This window comes from Trifolium pratense, linkage group LG4 (assembly GCF_020283565.1).
Source record: "Trifolium pratense cultivar HEN17-A07 linkage group LG4, ARS_RC_1.1, whole genome shotgun sequence".
Taxonomy (NCBI): domain Eukaryota; kingdom Viridiplantae; phylum Streptophyta; class Magnoliopsida; order Fabales; family Fabaceae; genus Trifolium; species Trifolium pratense.
This window is the reverse complement of record NC_060062.1, coordinates 11,162,359-11,176,762: the sequence shown is the minus strand read 5'-3', so window position 1 is coordinate 11,176,762 and position 14,404 is coordinate 11,162,359. Positions and strand designations below refer to the sequence as shown.

The 14,404-nt window shown below is 31.4% G+C and overlaps 1 protein-coding gene across 1 annotated transcript; it reads right to left on the bottom strand.

Annotated features, from left to right (window-relative positions):
- Positions 1-9,936: 9,936 nt before the first annotated feature.
- LOC123919733 (chloride conductance regulatory protein ICln) lies at positions 9,937-14,404 on the bottom strand. The gene is made up of 6 exons (XM_045971720.1): positions 13,863-14,404; positions 13,075-13,192; positions 12,725-12,784; positions 12,578-12,640; positions 12,380-12,465; positions 9,937-10,432 (listed from the first exon to the last, which is right to left on the bottom strand). The coding sequence occupies exons 1-6, from the start codon at positions 14,130-14,132 to the stop codon at positions 10,358-10,360; spliced, it is 672 nt and encodes a 223-aa protein (XP_045827676.1). The 5' UTR covers positions 14,133-14,404; the 3' UTR covers positions 9,937-10,357.

Below are 14,404 nucleotides of genomic sequence, written 5' to 3'. Positions count from 1 at the left end.
TTATACACCGAAAGTAAAAGGTTTTCATTTTTTATTATATGTTGGAGAATTCTTGTCAAAGATTGGAACAGTGTCAAACAATTTTGGATTTAAGCGCGCATGGTTTTTGGAAATTGGAAGTAAATATTTTTAATTTATTTTCTGTTGTACTCCCTCCGTCTCAAATTATAAGGGAAAAAATGCCATTTTTTTGTCCCAAATTATAAGAGAAAAAATCATTTTTAAGAATGTTTTTTTCTTATTTTCATAAAATTAAATGCAAATTGCATTTAATTTCTTCTCTCTCTCATTTTCTCAATAAACAACAACAAATAAAAATTGTTTTTACATCTTCCTATGCAACTTATTCCAAGGAAAACCCACAAAAACATATTTCAAATTCTCATATTTTACTTTTTCTTAATAAGTGTGATTTTTTTATTTTCCCTTATAATTTGGGACGGATGGAGTATATTGAAAATAAATTAATTTAAGTGGTAAAAAAAGTACTTTCACTTATTCATTTTAAAAAGTAAAATTCTTACCACTAGTCTATTTGATAAAATAAAAATTCATTAATAATATTAGAGTAAAGGGAAATGGATTCCCTTAGGGGTGCTCGCGGTTCGGTTTGGATCAGTTTTGAGGCAAAAACTCATCCGATTGAAAAATAAATTTATTCGCGGTTTGGTTTAGTTTTGGATGAAAACTAAAAATATCCGATTAAATTCAATCCAATTTTATGCAGTTTAATTTAGATCGGTTTTTGGATATCCATATTATATATCGTAATTTTTTTTATTAAATATTAATATTATAAAAACACTATAAAATAATAGTTTGGCTTTTTTACGAAATAAATATTAAGTTTGATCTAAAATATAAGATATAATATATTAAGAATTAATATTTTGAAATGACAATTATCAATCATATTTGAAACATATCAAATAGTATTAACAAAATTTAAAATGAACAAAAAAAATAAGTTAATGCAGTATATATTCATACTAATAAAAGAAAAATAAGTACTAAAATATATGTATGTAGTTTGGTTCGGTTTGGATCGGTTTTGAAAAATCAATCTGAAATCACTGTCATCCATCTTTTAATATGAACCCATCAAAATTTAATCTAAGGGTGTTCCATGCAGTGACTGCGGCAGTTATTGACTGCATGGAATCCTGATCCCTTTGTAATGTTAATGAATTTTGATTTGTCTTTCAATAAGCATGTCACGTCATCACTTATAAAGACTCTTAAGTCAACATATTCAATGGAAGTTAAAAGGACACAATTATAACTCTGTAACCGAAAAAAATATTACAAGGATTAACCAAAATACATTACTATTATAAGGGGTAAACATTATTTTACACATTATAAACAAGTGAAAATCTATTTTAATTATTTACAAATTTTTGACGAAAATAAAATTCAACTGATGATAAAAATAAAATTTAAATTGGTCCTTGACATCTTAATATTTAGAACAAACTAGTCTTTATATATATATATAATGATTCAGTGATTAGTTTATCCTCAATATAAAAATATCAAAGATTTTAATTATATTTTATTTTTATCAAAAGAATTATCCCATAAAAAATTTGTGAGATCAAAATAATTTTTTAATACTTTTTATAGAAAAAAATTAACTATTGCCATTGAGGTATAGTTAAAGAACGTATCATTAATAAAATAGTCTTAAAATTTATATATTCTATTTTTAAAAATATAAAAATATTATTTTTAATATTAAAATTACCTCTTTTAAATTTTTTAAGATTTTATTTTGGGTACAAATACACTTCCGCATATTTTAATAGGGTCTTGTTAACATGTGCATATAGGGCACATGATAAGGTATCTTAATATAGAAATTTAACATTTAATGATACAAGACATTTAATGCTTGAAAAGTTAAAATGCACAAATTCTAAGACATAATTTCTATTTTTACTACCTTAACATGTGCCATATATGCACATGTTAACATTCTCCATTTTAATATTGTACAGTACGTCCCATACATTTGTTTTTGTACAACGTACGTCCCATACATTTTAATGATGCGTGTTGGCTAAATTACCGGAAAGTTAAAAGAGTAAAATGTTATGGAATTATTATTGAAACAGAAAGAAAAAAAAAATGTTTAAATTTTTGGAGACATTGATTTGCGGGTAATGGAGGACAGTTAGATTCTTAAAGTGAAGGATGGTATGGGGCCCTAGGAAGCAAGGGTATCATTTACATTGATGATGGTAGTTGTCGTCATATGATTTGGAATTTCTTAATGTCCTAGCGCGGGAAAAGATCGAGGATACTTTGTCTTCAATTTTTTTTTATATATTTGCTTTGTCCCAAATCCCAATATATAAAGGCGATATCCATCGAATATCAAAAATAAGATATTTTTTTTTTTTAATTTTAAACCACCACCAAGACATTAAGTTAAGCTGATTAAATAGTTGATTAATTGGTCGTTCTATATTATTAATTGATCGGCTAATCGATTATTTCGTTTCTTCCAAATAAATCATCAACATGTTCCTTTCAAAACATAAAAGAACCATCAAATTGGGTAGCATAAGAGGTTATAGAGTTTGAGATAGCATTAGAAACTCCTAACAATTGAACACGGTATACCAAATAATGCGAAAAATGATTAGCACTTTCATGAGTCTCACACTCTCCCGAACATAAAGAGAGATCCGAAGAAAGAACACCTTGCAGAATTAAGTTATCCTTTATTGATAATCTATTGTTGAGAAGCTGCCAAAGAAAAACAGAGACCTTTAGATAGGTACAAACCTAAATGAAAATATTTGAGCGCACACTCGTAGACGAGAAGAATTTAAAAGAAAAATAAATCAGTCACATCACTCGATTATTTTATCTTTAATTTTTTTTAGTTGTGTGAGTGTGCCTAAATATTTATCATTTAAGTTTATGCCTATCTAAGTTTTCCTCATCTCTACATCCTTTTGATTACAAGATGTCAAGAAAGCATACATCACTTATACAGAATAACCTTCAAAAGGACCAAGCTCCTATCTTCACTTGACTTTCTTAGTAACCTACAAAACATTAGCCAAAAGCCCACAACACCCCTCCACCTCCTTCTCCTCCGGGCTAACTACCGTCTATGTCATCTCCAACCTCATCGCCCACTCATCCAAAGATCCTTCCACTATACCGAAGCTAACCCACCACCATTCTTAGCCCTACTCACCTCTTCCCCATACTTACCTACTAATGTCTTATACGACAACCCCTCTGATCTTACCTGATAAGAAGAGTGACTACGTCTGACGCTTAAGGCAGTGGTAAAGTGGAGGGGGTTGTGTACATACAGGTACTCCGACGCTTAAGTCAGCGATTTGGGTGAAGCAAGATTTTTAGTAGGTGAGAATGCGTACCTGACTCCACTGCAGGAGTTTAGTATATATAGCTCCAGCGCTGGGCCAAAGCCCTAGATGGTCATTAATACCATCAAGTGGCTGCCAAAAAATAGCTGAAGATCCATGATGAGCAGTTAATGCTCATCATTCCGGTGGTCGCCCGTTACAATACGTCGAGGCATTGAGACCGTTGACTTGTGGAAGCCTCTTGTAGGCTGCTCCTTATTGGGCCTTGCCCGACGGCCCAAAGGGGGTTTTCCTCAGCTGCTGAGTTCTAGGCCCAGTCTAGAACACCCTCTATGTCCGCAAGTGACCTCCACCATCATTTCTCTAGCAGAGAAACATTAAACTTCTTCATCCTCTTAACCGCCAAACCACCTCTATCAATGAACCCAATAAATTTTTCTTGACTCCTCATTCACCCCATAAAAAAGATTTAAAAAGAGATTCAATGGAAGAAATAATACCTGCAGGAGCCTTACAAAAGGAGATAAAATAAATCAGTGTTGACGACAAGACAAAATTAAGCAAGACCAGACGACCCCACATACATAAATTTTTACACTTCCAACAAGAAAGCTTCCTCTGAATTTTATCAATAAGAGGAATCCAAAATGCAAGTCGGCAAGGATTACCACCAATAGGCAATCTTAAATACAAAAATGGACATCGACCGACTTTACAACTCATAGAAAAAGCTACGTCCTTCAACCATGAATCTGACGCATTAACCCCAATCAACATAGTTTAATGAAAATTCACCCGCAGACCAGACATGAGCTAAAAAAGGATCAAATTAGCTTTAATAGCCCGAACATTCACCAAACTTTTTCCCAATAATCAAAGTATCATCCACAAATTATAAATGAGTGATGTTAACATGAGATTCACCATACACATCAAGTTGATAACTCTTAACCAAACAAACGTCAGCTGAAGCTTTCAACATAACATGCAAACCTTCAGGAACAATAAGGGAAATAAAAGGGGATAGAAGATCTCCTCGTGTAAGCTGTCTTCTCATATAAAACTCTTCTGTAGGACTACCATTAACCATATTGAGGCTGAAATAAATCTGACACATTCCATAATTCACTTACGCCACTTCACAGAGAAACCCATTTTAATAATTAATAAAAATATTACTTTATTTTATTTATTTTTATATTATTTTAAATTTGGATAAAACAGTGAAATAAGTACTTTATTTTATGACCATAGGTCCATCGAGGTTTTTTTTTTTTTAATATGCAAAACAATATGCAAATAAATAATTATATGTGTTAAAAAAAATTATGTATTATTGATAAGGTTATCAATGTAATTTACAAAAAATAACTTATATAACTACAATTTCAATTAATAAAACTTATAAATTAAATAAAAAATTATTTATTTTAATAAAATATTTTTCATAAATTTAAAAATAAGTTAATTCTTACCAATAATACTTAATTCCGTGGATATCTTAATTCTTACCATCCTTATTCTATTGAAGAAAAAAATAGAGGAGGGGACCGCAATGTTATGTGGTCCGAGGCAAACTACCTATTGGCTGTTGCTATGTTGGATGATCGATGCACCCATCCATGTCTCCAACCCCTTCGATAACTCTACCATGTCCTTTCTTCTTTCCCCTTTATTCTAACACATTTTTTTCTTTTTTTGTTCATTATATAACATTACTCAGCCTATTTTCCCATCTCCCTATGTAGTATTTAAAAGAATATTAATTTTCTTTGTGATTGTGTGCTTTTTTAAATAATTTAAATAGTTTTGAACACCCTCAAATATTAGACTTTATTTTCTTTGTTTTCCTTTCAATATCTACATTCATTCAAACTTAAACACACTCCTACGCTTTAAAGACAAATCACATTGAAGGTAGGTACACTTGTTTTTCATTGGTGAACTCACAAACATATCTATTTGTTTATGATTTTAAACTTTAATGCTTTGTTTGGATAGGAAACTATAAAAGGAAAGATATTTAGAGAAATGAAAATGAATAGAAAGTTAGAGAAGAGAACTATTTGAAGTGTTTAGTATGAGTGAAAGTGAATAGAAAACGAGAAAAGATATATGTTTGAAAAAATTACAACAATGCCCTTATGTGTAGTAAATACATTAATATTAATTATTATAGATATATTATTAAAAAATAAGGGTAATAGAATATGATATGTTGGTGAAATACCTATGAGTGACTCTCCTATTAATAGAATAGTTGAATTAGAGGACATTTCAGTCTGTTACCGTGATGATCGTTGAGACCATATCAAAATAAGTATTACAATTTACATGTCAGCATAACCGAAGTTCAAGATAGGTGGTGGTGCATATCAGATTTTTTTTGGTTTTCACCTTCTGGTTCCTAGGGGAAGGGGGCTCTAATAGTCCAGAGTTTGGGGCGAATTCTGGCATCAAGTGGTTTCAGTCCCCTCTCAAATGCAATTGCGGGAGATCGAACAATGATCCTTCCTACCAAGTTCAGCGTCAATCACCACTGAACCAACTAACATTTGGTTTGTGTATATCAGATTTGAATTCATTTCTTGTTGCTAATTTTTTTATGAGAATTAAAAGCAAAATTTGAGATTTTTATAAAAACCAAAAACTTATTTTACCCTACTCAATATAATGCAAAATTATAATTATCCCTAGAAATTTCTATTGTATTGCTAAAGTAGTAAACTACCCTTGTACTCATAGTCTTTGGGCCAAGCTAGACTTCTGCTAACCTATTTGGGCCTTTTTCCTTTGTCTGAAAGTGCTGCACTTGGCCCACTTAGCCATGGTCCTTGATTTGCGATGTATCAGTGGATTTGATCAGGATAATAAAAATTGTTTCCTGGTTTAACAAGTCCTATTAAAAAATAAAAAAAATAGGTCATACTAACGTTACAGGGCACATGTTAATGATGTTTCAAATAGTAATTACATCTTAAACAGAGCAATTTTTTACTTTTAAATAAAAGAAATATACAATTTTCAATATAACATTGCTATATGCAGTAAACTAACAAGTGTCCTTAGAATTCTCCTAAATAATTATTCTAAGAAAAGTGCATTAATCACTTGAGTTTAATGATTTTGTTCACAAATAAAATACTTTCGTACAAATAATAAAGTGAAAGTGAAGCTGCCGGTGCGTATGGAGAAACATTTGTTGGGAGAGGTCAACCCCTTAAATAGATCTCAATTACTTCGAGAAAATTAGTCTCTACAATTACGCGCGGAAGATATCTTTAATTAAAAAAAAAAAAAGAAAGTGAAGCCAAAAACAAAGAAAAGGAAAAGAGCTTGCATTGGCCAGGAATATTTACTATGCCTTTAATACATACAGATAGAGATAAAATAACATACTATTACTCGTGTTGGTGTCAAGACACATCCCAATACAGATGTTGCTGCAACAATGTGGGTTGGTTGTTGGAAAATGTCAGTACCCTTCACATCATGGCTGCAAATTTGTTTACTTGATTAGTAACAAAATTTGGATCTGTTCCAACATCAAACTTAATAGTGATACTGTATCTCTTTAAAGATAGATTATATCTGTAGTTTGTCTTATACTTTGTTTTTAATTCAACAATCAAAAGTTGAGGTTTTGGGGATGATTATATAATATTGATTTTTTTATCAATACTGGTATATAATAATGAATGAAAGTACTAAGTATATATTACTATAATTCATAGAAGAATTTTGATAGCAATATTTACGTTGTGATTATTCGATAATATCACAACCGCTCTAGCGGTAAATTTAAATATGATATGAGATAATGACCACATTTTTATAAGGTACATTAGTTAAAGTGTAAAAGTGTAAGTTGAGTTTGCATTCTAAATAGCGAAAGTCAGAACTGTTCGCACTCTACATAACGAGTGACAATATTTTATATTCAAACGCGACGTCTGCGCCCCCCATGTATGAAAAAATCATAAAAAAAAGTTTGCTTTCTAGATAGCAAACTGTAAATTGAGTTCGCTTTCTAGAATGAGAAATCATTTTTTCATGATTTTTTCATTCTAGGGGGCACATACGTTGGGTTTGAGTTAAAAATATTGTGACTTACTACTTAAAGTGCGAAAAAATACTCGCATCCTAGAAAGCAAGAGGGTTAGTTTGGTCATTTCAGAAGATGATCGAGGGAATCCAAGGGTGGAAAAAGATGGATTCTAATAATAATAATAATAATAATGTGTGAAGTGTGATTACGAAGGAGCATATGTTAACAAATACTCCTATATATATATATATATAAGTAAAAAATTCATATATTAGGCTTACTATAAAACCTATGCTTTTTGGCTTTTTACTACCCAAAAAAAATAACAAAATCCATGTTTTAGGAATTATGTCGGAATAAAACATTTACTTTATATTAAAAACGTTTAGTGTTGTTCGCGATAGCATACTTTGTAAAGATATCACATTATATAGGTAAGATAATACATTTAAGGAGAATGTTAACTTGTGCCCTTAAGGCACATGTTAAGGAAACAAAAATAGAAATTATTAAATGCTACTTTGTGTATTTTGACTTTTGAAGCATTAAATTTCTTGTATCATTAAATGTTGAATTTCTATTTTGGTATATCTTAACATGTGCCCTTAGGGCACATGTTAACAAGACCCTACATTTAATACTTTTTCTTTGCCACGTGGATGCTGTACATCATCGTTTTTTCTACCAGTTGGTTAAAAAATGCGACGGGGGACCAAAAGTGCAAAAAAAAAAATCAAAATAGGGGGCATGAATGTTTGGTTTTAAAATAGGGGACCAAAATCGTGAATCTTGTAAAATAGAGGGACAAAAAATGCAATTAGCCTATAATATATTTGCCGGTTAAAAAAAAAAAAAAATTAATACCATTGACAATTTTATAAAATTACAAATGTATCCTACATATATATGTTTAATTTGAGAATATAGTTTGGTGGTAGAGAATGTACATTCATAGTGTCAAAGGTCATGAGTACAATTCTATTTTGCTTTTATGAGTGTTATTTCGAATTTTTGACCATATACATTTAATATTAATTTGGTGCGTTATTTTAAATAGCGACTAAATAAAATAAATGAAAATAATAAATGGAATGTATCCATGAAAGTCCAAAATTAATGCATTAATTAAGTTAATAAAAGATATGAAAATGTGATTAAAATTACCTAATTAAGCTTATTTAAAGTCTTAATTTCATAAAATGTTTTATTAACAAAAAGGCAAAATTGCCTTCGAATCAAATGGGATTTCGAATCCCAGCATTCGAATGTGTTTCTGGGCTTAAAATCATTTTCATTTTTAACAGGAAATAGCGAAGGAGTCGAAGGCTGGATCCGAGCGACAGTTAGAACCAAAGAAGCAGTTACTCTTTTCAAGCTTGATCAAGAGATCGTGAGTTCATGAGTTTGGAGAGCTGGCGAAGCACGTTTTCACAAGCAGTTGTCCATTCTTATGCTTATAAATAGTAGTTCCTTTAGTTGGAATAAGGGTCACAATTCATATACAAAAATTCCCAAAACCTAAATTATCTGTGCGTTCGAGAGAAAAGGGTGCAGTGAAGAAAATGTATGAATTCGTGAACCATTTCTTTTCTTTGTAAAACTTTTTACATTTTTATGCAATTTTAATCATTCCATTGCAATTTATCTTTTAAAGTTCTTAAATAGATTTCTCATTCGAGTGAATCTTTGTTTAATTTACATTTTCTTTTGTAAGTTATTCGTTCAAACTGATTTACTAAATGTTTATTTCAATGATGAACATTAAAATCAATGCACAAAACATGTCCTAGGATTTACTAGTTGGTCATGCAAGTAATTAATTTAAACTAGCGGTTGTTTACGAAAAACCAGCGTAAACAATGAGCTTCAATTTTGTGTGAGTATTAATCAAAGTCAATTACTGATGATTTATAATAATTTGGTACACATGGAATATTACTTTAAAGTATGCAATATAGTTTTTTGATGATCAACTTATGCTTATAAGAGTTACATTTTTTTTCACCACAAAAAAAAGAATTAATTTTTTTTATGAAAAATAATTTTTATATTTAATTTATATATTATAATTTTTTAATGACCCGGTTTTTTTTCTTTCCTAATTCCACCACCGGTGCCACTGTTGATTTTGCAGAAATGATAGAGAAGGCCCTCTTTCAATTCAACCACACATGTTGACTGTAATTTTGATGCAACAACAGTCGCATGGCAGCGACAACTCCGTTGATTTTATGTATTTTCAGTGATTCTTTCACTTTTTTGACAGGAGGCGTTGATATTTTCAGTAACTCTAACATGGAATAATACTCTAAGGAGAGAAACAAAATGCCAAGAATGAAATTGAAATAAAAGATTATTTACGTGAAAGAAATAGGGCAAAATGTGTTATTTCAAATTCCTTTTGTTTTAGTCTTTAATTTGGTCATGTCACACAAAAACGTTGACATGACCATAATATTTTGACTAGACCAGTGCCAAGTGCTAAAGAGGTGCTGACATATCTATTGAGAACAAAAACCAAAATTCGCTCAAATTACATGAAATCAAAATCAAAATCCAAAATTCGCTCAAATTAATTTAATTGCCACAACTTTCAGAAATGTGAATCATAAAACAATTGATAATTCACCTTGCTTAATCATATCAATATCATCTTGCAACTTAAGAAATCACAGATAACTCTTAGCTAGAATAAGAATTCACCACGGACTAGTATCTTTCACATGGGTACCGTACCCCCATTGTTTACAATCAAAATAACTCTTAGCTAGAAATTCAAAAGATCCAGTTGCTTTCGTCTCCGCAAGTTAAAAAAAAAAAAGTCTAACTCGGCCACTATGAATCTAGTCAGACGTTCAAAATAGTTTTTACATGTACAAAACCCAAAACTACAGAACAGCCAGCTGGTATGAGTTTTGGACAACACTACAATATGCTATTCTGAGGGTAAATGCAGGCATCAATGATGATGGGTGTCATCTTCATTATGCTCAGTCTCTTCTGCATCCTCAAATCGCTCGTCATTGATTTGAAGCTGCAGTCAATTAATCCAATAAGGAAAAAAGTTATACAAACAGGTAAAACAGTTTTCCCATTGATTTAGATATGATCATATAAAGGGTAAAAAGTTGCAGATCCAACATATGCAAATGCAAAACAACGTAAATTCAAGGCATGGATTCATTTAAAAACCTAAAAAGTCACAAGAATATAGCAATACTGTATATTTCAAATCTAAAAGTATCATGAATATCTGCATCAATAAAATCCAAATGCTTTAACAGGTTAAGATATTGTTTTTGTTATCATTTTCAGCAAATATATATTTCTTCAACATTGTAAGTGATTCACAGCACTATCTTTCCCTTAATATTTTTTCCCCACTAATTAATTAACTCAGAAAATCATATTCTAGTTTGGGAATTCAGAAATCTTTGATTCAACACTTGCTAATCATAGAACTTGAAAAAATGTAAAAAAATACTATTGCCCACAAAGCTTGTGTTCCGTCAGAAGACATTAAAATTATCATAAAGTTGGTCTTGTAAACAAAGTATTATATAGGCAAAAAGATACAGGGCTGATAATTGAACCAACCCTCTCCACTTTCCAACACACACTAAAGTACACCCAAGCACGAACAAGTAGAATACGTGTTTGAAAGAGCTCATGAAATTAGATTATAATATCTTCGTAAGCAGTTTTCAGCCTATTTTCACACGCTCCCAAAATGACATAGAAACAGTATATACAAAGCATATGTGGAGTTCCCCCTCATTCTGTCTGATCCTAAAAACAGCTCTAAGATAAGCCGTTACACAACAAAAACTACTTTAATAAACACCTAATTGTGTTGTTTACATTTGTACGATAAAAATTTAATGAATGAGCTCTTAGTCACATTGTTTACATAAACACCCCTCAAAGTCCCATAACAACTTGCACAACAATATCTTAAGTCACAGCCTCACATAACGGCCCATGCCAATAAGCCAAACTCTAATAAATTACAAAATGCAACAAAAATATATCTTCTGTAGCAAGTCAACATTCTACATATTATTATTGACTTATTAGCAAAAAAAATACCATCCAATTAAGCAGCAGTAACTCCAGTTAAAGAAAGTAATAAAATAAAAAAATTCAGGTTTATGAATTTGAGATTGCCACTTAGAGTATCCTAATTGCTAACACTTATACATATGCCCCCTAGCCTAGCTATCCCTATGTCCCCAAACCTTCCAGTACATATTTTCAGTTCAACAGTTTAAACATCAAAAGGACTCGATTGGATCAACAGATCAAGAAAAATGAAATAAAGTCATAAAAGTAAACATTATCAAATTGAACAGGACAACAAAGAACTAGTTTATAAAAATAAACCAGACAAACACATAAGAAAGGTAGACATATCATCATAATAATGGACATGTCCAAAGTAACAATCAGTCTCGAGTAAGAATATGCAGAAAATTACACAGTAGAAACTTCTAAAAGGTTGGGAAGCAGGTTAAGTCAAAACATCAGACTACGCAGATATATTTGGGTTTTTTGCAGTCAAAGAATGGCGTATTTATTGCATTCAGCAAATCAGGGCCATTAGAAAAAGATTAAACAACTCACATTCCAACCTAAACAAATCAAATTCAAAACACAATCTTAGAATTTGAGTCATCCAATCTTTCATTTAACGATTCTTATTTACTATAGGCAATGAATGCACAATTGTTGCAGTCAAAGAATGGCGTATATATTGCACTCAGCAAATCAGAGCCATTACAAAAAGATTAAACAACACTCACATTCCAACCTCAACAAATCAAATTCAAAACACAAAATCTTAGAATTTGAGTCATCCAATCTTTCATTTAAAGGTTCTTATTTACTATAGGCAATGAATGCACATTTTTTTTAATTAAATTCGGCCAGGTCAGTAAATAGATACGCTAGATATATATAATTACAGGGTAGAACACCGTACCTCAAGTATGTTACCAGCAAGGTCATGATGTCCATTTGAATGACCAAGAGTATTGGTTGGATTATGAGATAAATAATCTTCATCCACTGAAAAAAAAAATAGATTTTAACAATAATATACTATAAGTAAAACAGACCATAAAAAGAACAATCAAATGAAAAATTAGGAAATGAGACTAAAGTCCACCGTCACACATGCCTGCTTCTTCCTCTTCCATCTGCTCAGCGTTGAAAATCCATTCATGTGCTTCTTCTTGCTCCTCTAAAAGAACAAAATCAACATAAATAACTCACAAAGATGGAGAAAACAAACAGCAAATTTGTATGAAGAAAAAACACTACTGACCATCATTTGGATCTGGATTAAGCTCTGCACACTCACAGAATACTTGAAACAGAGTATCCACTGTAAATCAAGGACAACAAATGGTGAACACCGTGTTACCAAATCACGAGTACAGAAAGCAATAAGCCAATAGTAACTTTCTATTCCTGTTGGGTTTCTGATTCGTAAGTGAATTACTCGTTAGTTGCTAATAACTCTTGTACTCTCTCATTTAGTATTTTTTTTAATATAAAACATAGCTCCAATAGAGTTTATGACACACCGGCACGCGCACACACACACTTTTTATTGCTTTTACTCGTGATACCTAACATGAAGTACATAATTGTGGGAGAAAAAGAAAATCATACACTGTGTTGGATCAGTTGGAATGAGCCTCATCTCTCTGACATTGGATAAATCCTGAACCTGATTGGATTCTGAATCTGAGTTGTCAGAATTGAGTTCCTCGTCTCCCTCCGTTTCAATCTAAACAAAGTAAAAAGAATGAGGAAATTGGAAGAGAAAGAGTAAATATACAAATTGTTCTCGACAAAAAACACAGATTTATTAGAATAAAATCCTTCAAATTTCAAATGTGGGTCAAATTTGTATTTTTTTTAGGACAATAATATTACAAACATTTTAAGACTAATTGTTCTGGTAGGAAACCAGGAAAATTAGGGTTTTTAGCACCTCAATGGCACCACACTACGAATTATCCCACAAGCTTTGATACTTTCTATCAGCTATAGGACTAATTTCTCCTTAAGTGTTTAGGTCGCAACTAAAAACCCTTTTCCCCTCCACACAAACTCAACACAATTGGGTATTTTAAGACTAATAACCTACATATAGGACCTGTTTGGATTGGCTAATTTGAGCTTATCTACTAGCATTGGCATAAGTTTTGGGATATTGTTTGGGAGAAATTATGAAAACAGCTTATAACATTTTTCATAAGCTTTTTTCAGCTTAATTTCATATTCAATATAGCTTATGAAAAACATATACAAAAATAATTTAACTTCAATTTATTTTTTGCTATAGAAATAGCTTATAGAAGCTAATATATACACCCACTTATACTCTAAGCTACTAATAATCTGTTTATCCAAACAGGCCCTTATAATTTTTAAGTAACAAATCGGTGAAGTACCTGAGTATAGAGACAAGGAAGAGAATAAGCTTGAGGATCTGTAGAAACAGCATGAAGAGAAATAGACAAGAAATCAACAGCATATCCTTTAGATTTATCAACATCATTCACCCATATGACTTGCTTGGTAGTGATGTAGAGAGTGCCGGGGGATTCGCGAGGAAGATTAGCGAGGGCTATGTCGACACCAGGTTGGACGCGTATCAATTCTTCGCCATTTTCTCTGTCAATTACTGGCTCTCCGCTTGTACCTCTTAACCCTAACGCCATTTTTTCTGTTACTCAAGGAGAGGGATCTTGTTGGTTTGTGTGGTCTAGGGTTTTACAAGGGTTTTTTTTTGTTTTCGATTGAATGAAATGAAATTGGGATTATTCAAATCAAATATTGAGCGAATTTTTTTTTCTTCTTTACGGAAATAAATAAATAAATAATAATTATAGGGCCGGGTTATGTTACTTTTTACAGGGTAAAATAATTTCACTTGTTATAGTTTTTAGCATGAAGTCCTGTGACATAACATCGTATAATACGATACCGATAT

Excerpts from the sequence above, each read along its gene's own strand:
- LOC123919733 (XM_045971720.1), bottom strand. The coding sequence starts at position 14,132 with ATGGCGTTAGGGTTAAGAGGTACAAGCGGAGAGCCAGTAATTGACAGA. Across the intron at positions 13,193-13,862 it reads TTCCTTGTCTCTATACTCAG|ATTGAAACGGAGGGAGACGA; the intron begins GTACTTCACCGA and ends TACTTTGTTTAG. Across the intron at positions 12,785-13,074 it reads TCCAACTGATCCAACACAGT|TGGATACTCTGTTTCAAGTA; the intron begins GTATGATTTTCT and ends CTTGATTTACAG.